The sequence below is a fragment of the Cibotium barometz genome, chromosome 52 (genome assembly GCF_041138505.1).
Source record: "Cibotium barometz isolate CiBa-2024 chromosome 52, ASM4113850v1, whole genome shotgun sequence".
Classification (NCBI taxonomy): Eukaryota; Viridiplantae; Streptophyta; class Polypodiopsida; order Cyatheales; family Cibotiaceae; genus Cibotium; species Cibotium barometz.
This window is the reverse complement of record NC_141097.1, coordinates 26740-46503: the sequence shown is the minus strand read 5'-3', so window position 1 is coordinate 46503 and position 19764 is coordinate 26740. Positions and strand designations below refer to the sequence as shown.

Here is a 19764-nt window from a genome sequence, read left to right as displayed (position 1 = left end):
ATGCCCGACTCCTCGGCTGCACGGCGCTGGTGAAAAAGGCCTACGATCTCCCACGTGTGCGACGGAGAGATCGCCGTCGTCGCTTAATGTTGCGCCGACTTCGCCTATTCACAAGCAACTCGAAAGAAGCTCCGCCATCACTGCCGGTGTGGGGTTACGCCTTGTGGCCACCAACACTTTGCTGCGCTGCCTCTTCTGAGCCGGTGCCCTTTGTTACGCTACTGGCCAGTCGCCTGCCTGCCAGCCTCGCAAACCTGTGTCATGCACACTGCACACGTTTGCTGTGTGCCTACCTGCTTGCGATTCTACAACTCACGACACAGTAGAGATTGACCTTCTGTCGACCTTGCTCACAGGCACCAGTTGAAATCACAGGATTGTGTGAAGAGCTGGGTGCAGCCATAGAGGGGAAGAGGGAGAGGATCAAGAATAGCTTTGATACCAGTTGAATGGGAGAATTAGGGTTAGTGTTTCATGTGGGAGACATACACAGAGAAGGGAGAGAGAGAGAGACATATGTGGGGATAAGTCAATTCATCAAGTGTGAGTGTGTGACTCCCCTATCACACATGTATATTGCACTAGTACACATAGTGCACTTAGTACATTAAAAGTACTAAGTGTACTATGTACTATAACTTATGGGCTTGTACACACTACAAGGGTGGGCATAATGCCTTTACCCCAACAACTTCATTTGGATTGATATCATTTATACCATCCGTGGCCATTGTGGGAATCTCGCGGGTGGATTTGATCGCATGTGTAGGCGGTGAGAGCCTTTTTTGCACACATGGTGCCAGGGTTACTTCCTCTTTGACAGGGATGGCCAGATCTCTTGGCATTACAAGCCCCCCAACCTCCTCCTCTCTCTCTCTCTCTCTCCCCCCCTCACCCCCCCCCCCCCCCCCCCCCCCCCGATGAGGTAGTTTCCCATCCGAGAGCGGCCAGCCAGCCATGGAGGGAACCACCCTCCCCAGATATTCTCTTCACCTCTTCTGAGGGCTTTGAGCATGTACATTTAGCCTATGACTGCTTGTTTTTTAACTAATGGAAAGATCAAAATCCTTAACCTAGCTTCTATGTTATTGTATGAATATATAATCATTGGTGGTGTAGACCTGTAGCCATGGCTCTTATGGTTGCATGTGTAAGAAATCAATGTTCCACTCTTGCTATGTCGTGCCAGTACCCCTCCTTGTCTAAAGTGTTCTTGATCATGAACATAGGTAGGTAAAGTGTTCAAACCCCCACTAGGCTCTGCCTCGGCGGCATCACCTACGGGCGGTGAAAAACAGTAACTATTGGGCCTAAGGGGAGTCGGAAAAAAATAAAGGGCTCCCCATCATTTTACTTGTGCAAGATACATGCTCTGTAAAGGTGGCCTCCATAGCCTGTCTTTTCATGTTGACCATCAGTCTCTAGTTGATGGCATGAGATCCATCTCAAATGAATAATTAGCTGTGTAATCATAACCTCCCATGTGTTAACTAAACTGTCTGTCCAAGTACCCTGAAATGTGCTGGGCACACAATAGAAATCTTTAGACAAAGACCTTGGCTAAGTTGATGCATTACTAGTAAAAGTCTGTACAAAGCTTGGGTCTTAGTTTGTGAACTCATGTTTACTTGTGTCTGTGAAAATATTAGATAATTTTTCTCTCGCCTTAACTTTTTAACTGGCGGTAACCTTCAAACCACTATTTACATGCACTCTTTTATCTTTTGCCAATCAGTATTTACGTGCTCTGTTATGTCACTTCATGGAGTAATGAACCCAAACCACTATTTACATGCACTCTTATCTTTTGCCAAAAGCAACATCTTTGGATTCAATTTTCTTTTCTTGACCTCAAATGACTGCAAAATTTGTTGCTTTGTTTCTTTTTCTTTTCGTGTCTCCTTTTCTGCAACACTCTTCCGCTTGCATCCACTGTATCTTCTTTGATGCTTTCTCGACTCTAACCGAGTTGCAAGATCTGAAGTATGTTGAGCTTTCCTGCTCCATGTGAGTGAGCTTTTTTTCCTATTACCTACTTGCCCTAATTTCAGATCCAAGTTTATGGCCAGACGCTGTACCAACCTGCTTTTGTCCATCTGCTTAAATGCAGAAGTATTCTTATTTATAGCTCCTTTTTTCTTTCTTTCTGCCTGCTCTATGGTAAGCTTGAATATGTGTCAGTCATTGTGAAGCTGTACTTAGTACATTTCTACTCCGTAGTAGTACATTTCCACTTGATAGGGGGAAAATTCTCTGAGAGACTCTTGGGGTGGATCTTGTAGTAAACATTTTATTGGGAATTGATTTGCATGAAGCACTTCTCTTTGTCCAATACCACTATTGTGCAGCGCATGAAGAGATGTCACAACCAAACACTCGCCTGTTTTGAATGCTGCTTCAGTTTGTTGCTTGTGACTATTTTTTAATTGCTTTTGGTTGCGTTTGTCTTGCAGGATTTGCAACATGGATATATTGTCACATGTCCAACAAGTGATATGTTTTGCCTTCCATGATAGCAACCTATTATTGGAGACATGCAGAGAGGCGAAAAATCTCCGGAAAATCGTTACTCTATTTTATTTGGATTAAGAAGACCAAAGTGTAGTTAGTGAGAGCTTTATGTGGAGTTCAAATTTGAGCTTTCGTAATGCCATGCCTATTGTGTATGCCATTTGCTCTGGCAAGGGCTCTCACTTAATTCTTTGTCGATCAGCTGTTATATGAGGTACACCTTGTTTTGAGATCATTACAATTTTTCTCTGGCTGATTGATATCTGGCTATGTCGGTATGTTTGGAATTTTGCCTATGTGGTAGTAGCTACATGGGTTAAGTGAAGGACGATAGAGTGGGAATACATAGGAGGCATGACAGGAAGAAAAAATTGCAAGGGCTCAATTTACCTAGGTTTGACCTTGTGGCTGGCCGATGCTAAATTTAACGACATCTTACACCATGAGAACGCTTTAATTGTATGTATGATAGCTGGATATTGACCAAACAGGTGTATCAGTCCGACAGTTTAAGTTGTTCAATCAGTGCTTCTGTTTAAAGTGATTATCACCATTAATGCTTAAAGGTAGGCCTGTTTGAGGTTCTTGAAGTTTTGTTTTTTCTGCTGCCCAAGGTCTGTAGGTTCAGTTTGACGTTGGGCTTCAATTCGACCCATCTCTTGCTGAGTTTGGATATGAATTATCATCATTACAGAAACGTCTCAAAGTTGTAATGTAAGATGCACATTGTTTTGCTGATTGTGATAAGCCTTTTCTCTGGTTGATTGGTTTCCATTTCTTTGTGTGTTTTGAAAGATCATTAGTAAGGATGGTCAATTTAACTCAACCTTGGGAACCTTTCAAAGGTCTTGGGAATCAGACTTGAGTACGATAAATATGTTGCGAAGTTCTTGTGAGCATTATTACCTGTGAAAAAGCATCTTAAAGTTTTAGAACTGAGATAGAGCTACAACATATGTTAGGCATGCATGATAAATGCGACTTCTTTGAAACTTGCCTTTGATTATATGTAGTCATTTGGCCGAGTTTATTTGTCATTTTTTGGAACGTGCCTTAAGTATATTTAGTCATTTGGCTGTGGGTATTTTCATTTGAAACCAAGGAAGCTATGATTTAGTCCTAAGATATTCATGATACATATGCCAATGTGCATGGGGGTTGCACTGCATCTTCTGTTGCAACATCGTGAAAGTCTCCACAGGACACTTGAATAAAGTCTCTACATGACACTTGAATAAAAGGCAAGGCAAAGAGATGAAGAAACTATATGCATATGTTGTGTGGTAGTTGTGCCTAAGGGTTATGTGGCATGATAGAATCAATTGTGAGGAGAGAGTTGGTTGGATGGCTGAAGACAGTATATTGTTTTGAAGGTATATTTCTCATATGGTACACCCTCATATAAATATTAATGTCAGTGTTATCTATATCTTCAGCTTGGGTCTGAGGAATGGTTAGAAGAGGAAGTCATATTTTGAATTGGGATAATTCAAGGCAATGATGTATCAAAACATATCACTAGTCTTAGAACTTGGGAGCCCCATACCACACTTACCTTAGGGAGCTTACTTTCTGCATTAAATACTGCCCCTCTTGAAGGCAAAACTCCCTTCAATATTAGAGTAATCGGCCTTGTTACCCTGTTTTTGGCAAGACATATTTTATCGACAAGAGCTGCATGCGTATGAAACGAAAAAGGCAAGTCCATGCATGGCTTGAAGACTTGTCACTATTGTTTTCTTCTCTTTGATTTGTGTCTTTTATTATGTACACAAAACATTACTTTGGACTTTAGTGTTGAGGGAAACCTACAATCACACCTATTCAAATAAGCATCCATCAAGCAAGTAAGAACACAATACTATGCAAACAAGCAAGAAGAGGGAGATCTCACAAGAATATTATTGCAAGGTAATGATTGTGTATTGCTTATTGTCAAAAGTGACTTATATACAAGTGACTAGTTTCAACACTAGGCCAATCAAACTTAAAACTAGTCCGACCTATTACTACTTTTAAACCAACTATGTATACCAAGTCCATAGACTTTCCATATTTGACGTAAAACACATGGTAAGATTGCTTTATATGTTCCAGTGTCATCTTACAAAAATTAAGTGTCCATTTCCATGGGCAATATAGAAAAGCACCTTATGATAGTGGAGTGGACGAAACCATGTTCACCAATAGAGCGGTAAACATACCCCCCTTCCTAATAGTTGATTGCACCCTCATGTCATCCAAGTCGGTGGTGAAACTCCTGTCGGGAAGTGGATGGTGGGATGGTCTAGGATTTGCCATGGCGTTCGTGACCGAGGTTAAGTGGTATAGTTTGAGATGATCCGTAGCTAGATGCAGGGCAAAGGGATGGCAGGTGTGTGGTAGGCCTGCCTCCTGCTATGCTAGTGATAGGTTGGTTAGTAAGGTAGATGCATGTGTGTGGCAGTTGGCAAGAAGGTAAGTAAGGTAGTATGAAAGGTGATAGGCGATGTAGAGGTTCTTTATATGCTAGGCCTCTATTAGTTGTGGAATTGGTGTGCATCCTTCAATAGGTAAAAGCTATCCACACCCAATGATTGGAAGAATAAGTGCCATGATCACTATGGAATGATTTGCATGGATAGATGGCAGTCCGGGATGTCTTTGCATGATAAGGTACTATGCCTAGTTCACATAGCATGATGCCTAGTGATGGGGCTTTTTCTTGATGAATACATCAGCCATGGTGAGGTGGTGTTGGTTTTGAATTGGAGCTGAAGTAGAGATCATAGGCATTAAAGCACTTTGGAGATACTTGCAAGGTCGAGGGTTCTCCAATGGGTCATACCATGGGCCAAGCTTGTGCTGCCATGGTCTTCCTATATAGAAATGTACCTAGAGGGTTGGTGTGGACGAGGTTGGTTGCAAATGCATGTGTTTGTGCATGACGTGAGGTGCGAGAAGGGAAAAAATTATGATGCCCATAGTGAAATATTTTGCAGGTGACATGCATGGGCAATGGGCGGAAGGTGTGCCCATGTGGTTGGGTGTACTTATCCATAAGGACTTCTCCAACACAATTGCTTTCTTTAACTCTTTTTTTCTTCTTTCTTTGACATTTCCTTGATAGTGCTTTTCATGAGAGTCAAGATCAATAGCTTGTTAGAGGCGGCACAACAATGGATTTGCACACGGTCATGCCCACAGTTGGCAAGGGAGCTCGGTGGACTCTATGGCTCGATGGACTTGGCATTGTCACGAGCACTTGGGCTAAAGGTAGGGTGGATTGAATGGGTGGACTGGTTAGAGGTTTTTGCTATTTATAGGAAGGTCCAGATGATGGGTTGCACCATAGACCAAGCTTGGGCCCGCCATGGTCTACTTATCCAAAAATGGACCTTGATGTAGGTTCGTGAAAGAACAATGCCTATGTGTCTATTTCCGTACAGAGCTCGTGGATATTACAGGTGACATGCATGGGCATTGGGCAAAAGATGGGCCCATGTTGAAGCTTCTTTTGGTGAAAACTCACACTCTGTTTTCTCGATAGTTTTTATTCTACTTTCTTCAATTCTTACACATGGTTCGATATGGGAAATTATTGGTTGATTTGTGTAATGAGGCTTGCCATTAAGGTGTGTATGATTGAGGTTGGGTTGTCCCCTAAGAATGGAAGAATTTAGGACACCGAGGCTAGCAACGACATTGGTAAGCTGTGAAGTTGAACATGGCTGAATGGATCCAGGCGCTTTTTGAGCCTTTTTTCAAGTGTTAGTGGCTCTTCGGTCTGCTTTGCTAGAAGCATGACGATGTCGGCAAGAGGAATGGAAGCATTACATAGCTTTCACGAGAATTGGGGTGGAATTTTAGATTATCTAGCTATGTCGACCTTGGGTAGTATGACCTTTTGGGCATCTCAACTTTTGGGGTGGATTAGTATGGAGGTAGGCTCATTTTGTGTCATGGAGGGATATGTAGAGCATGTGGTCTAATTCATTGCATTTGTCAGCTTTGGTTGATTTTGGCTCTTCACCCCAGTTCGGAGCTCTTCGTAGGTCTTTTCTTGGTGGTCGTTTTCTCGGCCTCTCGTGGTCTCTTGCACGCTCACTCTCTTTCTCTTTTGTGCTTTCTCTCTTTCTCTCTTTCTCTTTGCTTCTCCTCTCTTTTTCATATTATAAGGATTAGTAGAATAAAAAAATGTAGCGTTGAAAATGTTTTTTTGAATTTTTTTTCTTGGGTGATGGTGTTATGATGTGAATCAACTTGTTTTTCAAGACTTTTTTTGGGTGATGATGTGCCAATGTGAACCAATTTGTTTTTTTGGGTGATGTGGTGTGAGCCAACCTTTCTTTTCAAGTTTTTTTTTTTGAGTGGATGACATGGCAATGTGTGCCTATGTGATGACATGGGGACATGAGTTAACTTATTTTTTTTTTCAATTTTGTGTGTGGGTGTGCTTAGGGAAAGTTTCTTCGAGGAAAGGGGTGTTTCAAAAATTTAGGGGGTGAATTTTAAAGGATCTAAGAGGGAGAATGATTAAAAGGACCTAAGGAGAGGTAGTTTATAGGGGGAGGGCTGTGAGTGTGCTTGGGTGTATATATATGTACACATGCGGGAGAATGCGGATGTGTGTATGTGCTGTGTGTTCATAGGTGCATGAGCATGTTCTTAATTTTTGTTTTAGGTTTCAAGTTTTTTCTTATTAAAAAAAATGCAATATCATTCTTGGGGGTATATGTGTATGTACAATTAATAGGAAGTGCTACATTACATATGTACAATGAGGTTTTGAGGTTTTGGCTTATCGTATGGCCTCATTGAGCGAATTTTAAAGGATCTAACAGGGAGAACAAATAAAAGTGTCTAAGGAGAGGTGGTTTATAGGGGGGAGTGTACATACGTATGGGTGCACATACAGATGAGTGTGGATGTGTGTGTGTTATGTGTTTGAGGTGCATGTGTGTGTTTGTAATTTTTAGTTATGTTTGGTTTTATTTTAAGTTTCAAGTTTTTTTGTTTTTCTTTTCTTCTTCTTCTTGTTTGTTTGTTTGTTGTTGAAAAAAAATAAAATCAATATCATTCATGGGTATATGTGTACAATTAATAGGAAGTGCTACGATGCATATCTACAAAGAGGTTTCAAGGTTTCGGCTTGTCATATGACCTTAACAAATGTGGAGAGTCACTTGTCCATCCATGACAAAAGCCTTGATGTCACTGTTGTTGGCTTTGCTAGAGCGCTTGATTGAGCTTTATCTTTCTAGTTTAAGTTTGGTGAGTTGGTGTTGTGGTGTGGCGCACACAGGTGTTGTGGTGGGGACATGGTGATCTTCTTGAGTCCTAGGGTTACTTAGTGGTGCCATATAAGTGTGTGCACAGTTCTCTTTGGGGGTTAATATCATGGGTGACTCTTCTTCGATGGGAATCAGGATGGGTAGAGCCACTGCAGATGGGCAAGGTGTTGCCTCTTGTTGCTACTCGCACTCCATGGGCTCTTTTGTCCTTTTGAAGGTGGTGTCGGCACATGAGTCGAGATGGAAGCCACTGTCTTCCATTCCTTAATCTTTGGAGTTGGCATGGAGGAAGGCATAGCTTTGGGTCCATTTGGACTTGACATTCAAGGGTGCGTTTGTGGGGGTTTGGGCATGAATTTCAACTCCATTAGCATAATCGCTTCAGTACCATAGGTCAAACTAAAGGGTGTTTTGGTAGTAGCCTTGTAGGATGTTCGATAGGCCCAGAGTGCTGCCAACAACTTTTGTTCCCAATCGTTGCGGGCGGCTACCTTCAACTGTTTTGTTGAGAATGGCACACAGAACTTTATTGGTGGTTTTTGCTTGGCCATTAGCTTGGGGGTAGTATGGGGAAGATTTCCTATGAGTGATAAGGAATTCTTGTAAGAGGAATTAGATTACCTCATTAATAAAGTGCATTCCATTGTCGCTCACAATCTCAAGGGGGCATTCGAAATCGTGTGATTACTGATTCACACAGGAACTTTACAGTAGATCGCCTATCAGCTTTATGGGTAGCCCTTTCTTCGACCCATTTCATGCAATAGTTTGTGACTGTGATGATATATAGATCTTGAGTGTATCTAGCCACAGGACTAATGGGTCCAATGAAACCGATGCCCCATTTTTCGAATGGTTGCAAGGACACAACGGGGTACAGGGATATACTGTCCTTTAAAGCAGGGAATTGCCACTCACTGGCATTCATTGCACCACTTGACATATTTCGCTGCATTGGCCATTAAGGTGGGCCACCATAACCCGACTATGAGGAATTTACATGTAGTAATATCTACCGGGCGAAGTTTCCCCCCTACACAGGTAGAGTGAGCCTATTCTAAAAGGAAGACATATTCGTCTTCTAGGACACAATGTTTGATAATCTAGTCTTTCCCTTGCCTATAGAGTTAGCCTACAATTAGCTGGTAGGGGGCTGCCTGTTTAATGAGGCATCCTGCATGGTCCTTGTTGAGGAGGGGGTTAACTAGTAAGCTATTGGCTAGAAAGTGTGCAACCTTCTCTCCACATTCCAAAATTAAACATAATTGGAATAGGAGAGTGTCTGGTAAATCATCATCCACTCACACTGGTGGCTCGCCATTGGGGATGCATGACATATGGTCTTCCAAGACATTCGGTGAGCCCTTTCGCACTATGAGAGTGAAGTCAAACTCAAGCAAGATCAACAACCATCTGGTGATTCTTCCTATTGTGCAAGGATTGTTTACTAGATACAGAAGAGCTTGATGGTCTACAAAGAAGATGTATTTGGTTGCCAAAAGATAATGGCGAAACTTCTTAACCATGTAAACTATGGCCAACCATTCCCTCTCAGTTGTGGTATAATTTCGTTCTACCACGTTTAGTTGGTAGGTTGAAAAGCCGATGGGGAAATCCATCTTATATTCACTAGGTTGGGCCAGCACACACCCAACAACAAAGGCGGAGGCGTTGATGCAGACATGAAAGATGATGTGTACAGCCTGCATCTTTCTAACACCTTCCGTACACATTTAAGGTGTGCTTTCCACGTGGACTTGACACATTTAAGGTGTGCTTTCCACGTGGAATTGACACAGGGGTCATTCATAAAGACCTCAAGGAATTTCCAAAGCTACTCCTAGTAGACCATGCACATCAGCAGATGTTGGAAGATGCGTAAGTTCCCCATTCAGTAGCAAAGATCATTTTGCGTTGATCCTTGTGGGGTCGATGATTGTAGCTGGAGAATCCATCTAGGAAGCGCTGTAAGCTTCCTTTCCTACGACTCGTTTGAGCACGTGCTCTGTGAAGGGGGTAGCGTAGGTTGATCTTAACTGTTTGATCTTTTCTATGAATGTAGATGTGGTCGGTATCTGAGTCGTGGATCATTTTTGTTTCCCTCATAAAGTGTCATCCAAGGATACAATCGTATGAAACTAGATGTCGGCCGAAGTTCATCATCCGAAGTTCATCACAAAGGTGTGGCGGAAGGTGGTTCCAAGGATCTTTATTTCCAAATCCTTCAAAAGACCAATGGGTCTAGGAGTGGCTCCGTCAGCGAGTTTTACCAATAATGTCATGTCATCCATGGTTGATGTCCCCATTTTTCCTAGCATTGTTTGGTGACAATGTTCACTTCTTTCCCCCATCCAGGATTGTAGTGACCTGGAGGCCATCAAAGGTTATTGGCAATGTAGCATTGAGTTCATCGTCTTTAAAATATTATCTGAGTTTATTGACTCAAACTATGGGGGTGCTAGTGATCTCGTGGGATTCAATGAGCTCAGCTTTCTCAGTCCAGTAGAGCTATCTAGCTCCACAAATTCTTGCATTCCTACCCTGAGGCATCCCTCCATCCAATCTTTTAGATCCTTCCATAAGCTTGGGCTACCTTGAAGCAAGGTGCCAATGGGGATCTGGACGTAAGAAGAGAGTAAGAAAGAGAGACCCGCAATGTCTGTCTCTCTAGGAGCAGAGGATCCCTTTTCCACCCACTTTATTTGGGGTGTGTTCACACCTACATGCCCTCTTTCTCTCACTCTTTATCACTTGTACACATCATATATTTCAACACACCCTCTCAATGCCACTATGGGACAATGCCAAACATGGAGCAAGGTGAGCATTGGATATACAAGAACAAAATGGCCCCCTCTCAACCATAGGATAGATGATAAGGTAGGTAGCCTTTATGGATTAGGCTTTTACAAAAGTGATGAGTTATAGAGAAATGTGGTTCACTCCCAATTCTAGCAAACATGCTTCACTCCTCAACTAGAAGAGTTTCTTATCATGTGAGGAACTTCCAAAATTCCCCTCAACCTTAGTAACATCTTTGGTACCATCTCTTCCATAGTGGTTTCGTGCGCCATCCTTGTTGCTCCTTCGGTTTGATGAAACCATCTTCTTGCAAAATACAATCTTCAAGTTGGATTTGGACGTACCATTCTTCATTACATTGGCTTCATTGGTTGCATATTTGTACTTCTCCAATCCTTTCTCATGGTAAACACGCTTCATGCGTACATGTCCCCTTCCAATCATGCTAGCTTCTTTAGTCTAGCTGCCACATAGACTAACACAAGGCTACCATCCATGTTTCAATAGCTTATGCATGTGCTTCTCAATATGCTTCTTGCTTCCACCTTCCACTTCATCATGATGCATAAATACATGCACCAATGTGGACATTGATTTAGGAGAGGTCTTACCACTTGTTTATCAACACAAGGGCAGTGTCTAACTCCATTACAATACGGTAGGATGACTTCCATGCATATGAGTTCATCAAAAATTTAGGATTGGATTTCATGCTTGATGCGTCGATTTTGCTTGGTTTCAGAAATTGTGCATGCCTTACACTTCCCAAGCTAGAACGACAAAAAAATTTTTCTTCCTCCATTTGCCTTGAGCTTGAAGAAAAAACCTTTGAGTGCTCAAAAACCTTAAAGCAAAAGGTTTAAAGAAAGAGATTTTTGAAAGGTTTAAAGCGGAGTTTTGAAAGGTTTCAACAAAGAACCTTAGAAAAGAGAGTGTTTTTTTAAAAAGAAAAAAAACCTCTCATAAAAACTCAAGTTTTTAAAAAAAAAAACCTTAGAGTGAAGCGCTCTTTTATTTCTCTAAAAAAAAACCTTAGAGTGAAGCGCTCTTTTTTTTCTCTAAAAAAAAACCAAAGTGTTTTTCTTGTGTGCCGTGATGTCCACGTTGCGTGGTTGTTGAAGCTATTTGTAGAAGCTGTCTGTTGTAGCAGCCAAGGTTTGCTTACCAAGCTAATAAGGCTGTGGCTTAAACATCAAAGCAACATCACCTGGTTTCTTAAAAGCAGCAAGCGTACATCCGACGGACTGCAGAGTGGACGGACGGCCACGGACGAACAGCGATGCTGCGTTGATTCGCTGCTGGCTGCTTGTCCGGTTGTCAATGAAGGGTCGCCACACGTGCTGTTGTGTTGTAGCCAGGAAGGCTTTCAAACGTCACCATATAAGGCGGCATCCATACTGGACGGAAGTTCGAGGCGAGACGGAAACGCTGGACGGCGACGGACAGAAAACGAAAAACGCATAGCGACGAAAAAATGCACAGCGACGGAAAATTGTAGCAGTGAGTTGACTTGCGTTTTTTTTTTCTTGCTTATGTCTTCCACCTCCTTGATTTTGAGTCTTAGATGATCCAAAGGCTTTATAAGGAAGCTCCAATGCGTCCTCTTCAAGACTCCAAAGAGAGATGTGGATGGACGGAACCAGATTTACTAAAAAATAACGGAAATAACAAAAAATTTACCAATTTTTTTTGTGTTTTTTTTCCATTCTTCTCTTCCCGCTTTCTTGATTTGTTGGCTTCCTTCACTTTGCTGAAGATCTTGAATTTGATGATGAGAATCTCCTCTTTGATGAAGCTCTTTTGTTGCCTTCCTTCTTGACTCCTTTTTGCTTCTCACCTTCTTCTACCATCGTCCTTCTTGAGATGAGGATATGAATGGCTTATGATAGTGAGAGAGAAAGAAAAGGGGATTGAAGGGGAACTTAGCCTTTGCAAGGCTCTGATACCGTGTAAAAAATAATGGAGAGTATGCACAACGGAAGCAATAGTTGATGGCAAGATAGAGCAACATATATGAGAGAGAGCAAGAACACAAGATGTATAAAAAGCTTCTATATTACCTTCTATTTCAACCACTCCATAGTTGGCTTAACCTTCACCCTCATGTGTTGGTTGTGTTGTGTTGTGTTACAAAAAGTGAAGCCTCCTGCCCTTTATATAGGGTTGCCAACCCTAAATCCCTTTTCCACCCACATGCCCACTTTATTTGGAGTGTGTTCACACCTATATGCCCTCTTTCTCTCACCCTTTATCACTTGTACATCATATATTTCAATACATAGGTTACAAGTTGAAGATGACGTAGCAATCCATAGTAGAAGAGGGCAAGTAGAAATTGATACTTTGAGCCACAATGAACAAAGGCTTAAATTAACCAAAAGATATTAAAACCATACCAAAATTCAAAAGCTCCCAAACATAGAGAAAAAAACTCAGGTAGTTTTTGAGAGCCATAAAGTGCTCCATTTTTTCAAATTTTTAGGAAGGGATAGAGGAAAGGACCATATAGGAACACATGAACCAAAAAGCTTAACAAAAAATAGAAGAACAACTATTTCCTCTAAAAAAAATTCTATATTTATGAAAATCAACATATCCTAGCAAATATATCTTAAAATATCATGAAAATTTTCAAGGACATAGATTCTATCTATTTTTTATTATGTGTAAAAATATCTTTTCAAAAAACACAGCATAACTGGAAAAAATTATTTTTTAAGTTTTTAGTTCAAAAGAAGGTTCAAATCCATATTTTTTTTCAATTATATAAAAAATGTATATGGAATGATATGAAATGTAATATGGTTTAGTGTGTGCACATTTTCCATCATATAGAATATTATTTTTTGAAGGTTCAAGTCTTGGGATTGTGGGACACTCTGAACTCCCTCAACCCATTTAAAAAGGTGATGTGACACTTTAATCCTTCTTTAACAATATAAAATAGGGTGAATCTTGGATAATAATATTAAAATATCGACTAAATGTGACATTTGGATGCTTTGCAGAAGAGAGAGAGAGTGTTATTATTTTAAAGTATCTTGGAATCAAAACGAGAGAGAGAGAGAGAGAGAGAGAGAGAGAGAGAGAGAGAGAGAGCTCTTATGGGGTCCCTTTTGAGCACAAAATTTTCATAATGAAAAATAGTCTTTGAAACGTGGAACGTCTTTAGATCGAATGTGATTTTGATGATATTCGCTCTTCATGTCAATTTTGCAAAAGAATGTGGATCCTTGCAAGCGATCAAGATGTCATTAATTCAAGAAATAGGAAATCGGTTCTTGAAGGTTATCTTGTTTACAGCTCTATAATCAATGCACATATGCTAAGAGCCATCTTTCTTGTGCACCAAAAGAATTGGAGAACAATATGGCAAAGAACTTGGTTGGATTAAACCTTTCTCCAACAACTCGATCACGTAGTTCAAAATCTCTTCTTGTTGTGTGCACACTAACATGATCGGCATACTTATTTGGAGGAGAGGAACCGCAAATGATATCAATACCATGATCTTCGGGCCATTTTTAAGGTAAAAACCTCAGCACTGATTTCAAAAAACAATCCTCATAGTTCATGCAATATTGAGGAACCACGAATGATATCAATACCATGATCTTCGGGCCATTTTTGAGGTGAAAACCTCAACACTGATTTCAAAAAACAATCCTCATAGTTCATGCAATCTTGATTTAATTGTGAAATATTAGAATTTTCACCTTGCTTATCTTTAAACAAAGACCAAGTATGCAAAAATATCCTTTTTCATTAATTTAGAAACGCTCGTAGCAAATAAAACAAGGATAGACTCTCCCTTAAGTTTTACATCAAGGATTAAATCCTTATTCTTAAAAGTCAAAGTGTTTGGCTTAACCCCGATTCAAATTACTCTAAGTGTTAGGCCAACTCTTGTACTTATAATTTTGTAAAACACGGTAGTGCCAATCGTATTTTTGGGCCTATCGATGTTAGCCTAGTCTATGAAGCTGTCTACCAAATCCCATGACACCACTTATGACTTGTCACTAAATCCTATGACACCACTTATGACTTGTCACTTATTATGTTGTACTTTCATTCTAGTTGTTTTTTATTCTTGCAAGTAATAGAGGAGAAGCTCTTCATTTGGTATCAGAGCACCACGGCATCAGGCCTGTGGTGTACACACGCGTGAGAGCATCATCGGATCGGAGCGCTATCGGTACACCCACAGCAATTGCAGCATAGCAGGAGAGAAGGAAGAGATGTGAAAGCTCACGGGAAGGAGAGGTCACAAGAAGCTCAAGGAGGGACCTGCCATTGGAGCTCAAGAGCAGCAGTAGCAGAGCTCAAGGGAGGCCATTGTTTGAAGTAAGGGGGGCTGCCTCATAGCTAAAAGTGGGCGGCCAGGACACGAGCCATTTGAGCAGCGCGTTGAGGCTCAGGAAGGAGCTGAAGCAGAAGGAAGAAGGCCATTGAAGGCCACAACCGAGGAGCTCAGAGGCCGTGAGGCAAGGGGCTTATCCCTGCAGTGAAATAAAAGGGGCATAGTCTTGAAAACGCGCAGGCAAATCAAGCAAGGGGGCGCCATTAGAGCAGCAGAGCGCGAAGCAGGAGTTGCCCAGGACCCGGCACTGATCTACGGCATTAAGATCAGCAGCCCATTGTGCAAGGGCGCCATCACTACAAGTCCAGGTCGACGTCGACATGTTTCCACAGAGCAGCAGAGTTGCAGACCACAGAAGAGGTAAGGTTAATTAAAACCATAACGTAAAACAATTAACCTTTTTTGATTTAAGACCTAGTTCACGCGCAGCGTGTGAAGCAAGCGTATTTGGGCAAGTTTTGCGCTATTTTGGGAATTCGTCGCAGATGCAGTATTGATGCAGTATTGATGCCTTGAATAGCTTGACAGCGAGAAGCTGATTTTGGCAGATTTTGCATTGCTCGGGACACGTCTTGCATGCATTGCCTTGTTGGTCGTTTCCTTGCATCGGACGGCGATTGTAGTAGGCACATTGCACTGACGGCTTGTATGCGGATTTATGCCTGGAAATTGGAGAGTGGGAAAGCTGAAATTGCAGGCTTCTTGACACGTCATTGTGTGATCGCCTTGTTGGGCATTTTCTTGCATATTCACCCTGAGTGCCATTCCAGGTCTATAGTGTTGGCAGTGTTTGCCGTATCGGACGTTTGGAAAGTGATTGTCACATGCTGGTGACTGGCAAATGCTATTTCTTGACGGGATTTTTGATGCCCCAGGGTTGATAGCCATTCATGCACATTAGACCTTTGAGCAGGCAGTTTGGTACATCATTGTGACGACGTGTTGCCGATTTCCAGGGGATTTTGTGCACATTTTGTTGGCTGTGTTTTTTCGCTTCATGCGATGGCAAAGGATGGGTCTGATGTATTCAATGCAATTTTGCAAAATGAGGACAAACTTGATGGCTCAAACTACCTATTGTGGTCATTCATGGTCAAAAACATACTGATCGGCAGAGGCCTATGGGATATAGTCTCCCGTGATGAGACTAGACCAACCATTGAGTCAGAGAGATCAACAACTCCTGCGTGTGGAGGCGGGAGAGGCGTGCTAGCGGCAGCTATTGCACTAGTGCCTATGATTGGAGCTATAGATGAGCACAAGAAGTGGGATAGGAGAGACGGTCAGCAGGCTATGGCCGTGATCACGTTATGCTGTAAGTGAAATGTCATCACTCACATAAGGTCGTGCAAGATGGCCAAGGATGCCTGGGACACTCTAGCACACACGTTTCATATCAAGAATGAGGCCAAGATCATGTATTTGCGGTACAAGTTGTTCTAGGACACCGACATGCGCGAGGGTGACAATGTCATGGATTATGTCACAAAAATTTGTGATTTGGTTGATCAGTTGGCTTCACTGGGTGAAGTCATAGACAATGGGACTTTGGTTTCCACTATGCTTAATAACATTGCTCCTTCATTCTCTACATTTGTGATAGTGCCCAGTCTTGTCGTGAGTTCGGAGGAGAATGATGCGACGAGCTTTGATCATGTTGTCAGGTTGCTTCTTCAGGAAGAGCAACACATGAAGAACTTTGATGTTTCTCACGGCGGGGGCGGGGGGGGGGGGGGGGGACGAGCCTATGCGGCGAGTAGGTACAAGGGCAAAGGCACGAAACCTATGCAGGGTTATAAGCCGAGATCGGGGGATGCATCATGCAATACTAAGAATGAATATGATTCCACGGGTTCACAGAGAAAAGAGAAAGATGCCAAGAAATCGGGAAATTGTAATCACTATGGGAAGCCGGGACATTGGGCAAATGAATGTTGCAAAAAGGTTGCAGAGGAAGGCAAGTGTTTTCATTGCAAAAAGCATGGCCATATGGAGAGGGACTGTAGAAACAAGAGGAAGGGTAAGGCACATGACAATGGGACCGAAGAGACGAAGAAGACTGATGAGTCTAATGCTACAGAGGTTGATGAGACTTGTTCTATGTTCACTTTTTAGGCCACTGACAGTAAGGGATGCATGGTTGCATCAACAGCCGTGTCATGGTACATTGATAGTGGTGCCATGAAGCACATGACACCATGTAGACACCTGTTTCGTAGCATGGATGCTATAAATGACAGGAGCAGGAATGTACGGTGTGCGAATGGTTCGCTTCATGCAATCAAAGGAAAGGGTGAGGTCCTGTTACCCCTCATGAATGGAAAACAGCTGGTGTTGCATGATGTCTTGTATGTTCCTCACCTTCAGAAAAACCTGGTATCCGTGGATGGCTTGATGAAGTCAAAGATAAGGGTCTACTTTGAGAATATGGATTGCCAGTTGCTTGATGGTGAGAAGAGGGTTATTGTGACTGCATGCAGTGCAGGAGGCATTAAAGCCTTATGCTGATTCCACGGCAGTGACCCAGGATGACAATGACATGATACCTTTATGGCACGCACGTTTCGGTCATTACATTATGATGGGCTGTTATTTTTACAAAAGCATAACATAGTTTGGGGGTTAGCCAAACTCCCGTAAGATGATGAGTACACCATGTGATGGTTGCATGCATAGAAAGATGCATAGCTTGCCATTCCCTAAGCTAGACACAGAAGTCAACATAAGGAATGTCTTATAGCTGGTACATAGCGATGTAGAATGCATAGGCGGAAGCATAAACAAAACTAGTGAGAGAGTAGAGAGAGCTTGTGGACAAGATCACCTTTTATAATAGCTTGAAGCTTTACAATGGTAATACCCAGCAAGAGAATGTTGAATTTGTGCAAGGGATTGGATGATTGAAGTCAGAAATGGGGGAACTTCTTATATAGTGCATGAATGACCTGGTCGACTGCACTAATGCAGTCGACCAGCTCATGACCTACTAAATCAAGGAGAAATACGTAAAATGTCTAAAAATAGGTACAACCCCAGATGCATAAATTCTAACACCCCCTCTGTAGCTTATAGTGTGTAACAGTCGGAAGAAGATAAGCCAAAGAAGATGCAACCATGGACCCTCCAACACCACGAATACTGGAATCACCTCAGAGAAAGCACTCGCCAACCTGTTTCCTCGAAACAAAACGCCACCACGAACAGCAAGGAACTTTTCTTGGCTATGAATTCCCACAAAAGTGTGCAGTGAACTCCAAGAATAGATGATGAGTTGCTAGATACACTGCACCCATAATCCCCAACAATGGACGGAAAACACGTCATGTCCCAAAAGCCTCGAACAATGAACTTGGAATAGATCCAGTTCATAATCTCTGCTATACAAAAGATAACCATGTCCTGCTAGATGTCTAATGCTTGGAACTCCAAATCACGGTCCCCATGCACCAGTAAGGCCCCCTCTCCCACCCACAAGCCTCCTCTAAAGCACATGGGGGGGAATTGCATATGTACTAGAAAAGTACACTGTCTTTGACTTTTCTCTGAGATGAAGCCTTGCCCTTGGCCTTTTCCTTCTTCTTAGACAAACAATCCTTGGAGAGATGTCCTCTCTTTCCACAAGAGAAGCAGTGACTTTGAACTTTCTTTTGAACTATAGAAAGTTCTTGGTCAGAACTGTTGAGACTGACACCTTCAACTTACCTTGTGAAACGAGAACGGACTTCTCCTCCAAAAGTAGGGAGATAAGATCATCAAAATCCAACTGAGTGGATGTGACCTGGCACCGCAAAGATCGAGAAATCACATCCTAGTCCAGGGGAAGCTTGGTGAGGATAAGTGCAGTAGCCAGCTGAGCAGAGGACAAAGCAGCACCCATAGCTAGTAACTGGTCATGGATAACCTTGGCCTTCATGAGAAATGATTGCATGGAATTGCCTTCAGGGAGGAACAACAAACCGTAGAGCTGCCCTTGCAAGGGATTGGATGATTGAAGTGAGAAATGAGGGAAGCAAAACGCACAATAGAATAGAACACGGTGAGCAGTTTGCAGAAGGATGGAGCAGCCTGAACCTAAGTGAATGATACCATGTTGGAGAATGCACGGGTGGAAACATAAACAAAACTAGAGAGAGTAGAGAGAGCTCGTGGACAAGATCACCTTTTATAATAGCTTGAAGCTTTACAATGGCAATACCCAGCAAGAGAATGTTGAATTTGTGCAAGGGATTGGATGATTGAAGTCAGAAATGGGGGAACTTCTTATATAGTGCATGAATGACCTGGTCGACTGCACTAAAGCAGGCTGACCAGCTCATGACCTACTAAATCAAGGAGAAATACGTAAAATGTCTAAAAATAGGTACAACCCCAAATACACTGAGATGCATAAATTCTAACAGTTGGTCCATTGCCCGTATTAGTTGGTGGATCAAAGAACTTCGTTACATTCATTGATGATTGTTCTCGATTCACGTGGATGTTCCCCATCAAGAACAAATCAGATGTGTTTAGCATGTTTAAGGGTTGGTTGGCCATGGTAGAGAACCAGTTGGGAAAGAAGCTTAAGATCTTGAGATTTGATAGAGGATGGGAGTACCTCTCTAATGAGATGCAGAGATTCCTGCGTGATAGAGGAATAAAGCATGAAAAGACGATGCCGTATAGCCCTCATCAAAACAGGGTTGGAGAGAGGAAGAACAGGACACTTATGGAGATGGCTCACACGTTGCTTAAGGCACAAGATCTGTCTGGCAACTTGTGGTGGGCAGAAGCTATTGTGACAGTGGCACTCACTACAAATAGATGTCCTACACG

At 42.2% G+C, this 19764-nt stretch overlaps 2 protein-coding genes across 2 annotated transcripts in view; both read left to right on the top strand.

Annotated features, from left to right (window-relative positions):
- The window catches only part of LOC147608649 (uncharacterized), a 57824-nt gene extending 54723 nt beyond the window's left edge, over window positions 1-3101 (top strand). Inside the window, exon 7 of the mRNA XM_086788320.1 lies at window positions 2454-3101. Within this exon, the coding sequence (XP_086644446.1) occupies window positions 2454-2589 (136 nt within the window). The 3' untranslated portion in view covers window positions 2590-3101. The remainder of the gene's footprint in view (window positions 1-2453) is intronic.
- Window positions 3102-16401: 13300 nt separating this feature from the next.
- On the top strand, window positions 16402-17457 carry LOC147608648 (uncharacterized). Its single transcript, XM_086788291.1, has 3 exons — window positions 16402-16613; window positions 16810-16969; window positions 17065-17457. The coding sequence occupies exons 1-3, from the start codon at window positions 16402-16404 to the stop codon at window positions 17455-17457; spliced, it is 765 nt and encodes a 254-aa protein (XP_086644417.1).
- Window positions 17458-19764: the final 2307 nt, after the last annotated feature.

Bases quoted from the DNA above. Each gene is read 5' to 3' on its own strand.
- LOC147608648 (XM_086788291.1), top strand. From the start codon at position 16,402: ATGCGCGAGGGTGACAATGTCATGGATTATGTCACAAAAATTTGTGAT. The intron at 16,614-16,809 runs GTTGCTTCTTCA...ACGGGTTCACAG, and splicing joins AGCTTTGATCATGTTGTCAG to AGAAAAGAGAAAGATGCCAA. The intron at 16,970-17,064 runs GTAAGGCACATG...TTCACTTTTTAG, and splicing joins CTGTAGAAACAAGAGGAAGG to GCCACTGACAGTAAGGGATG.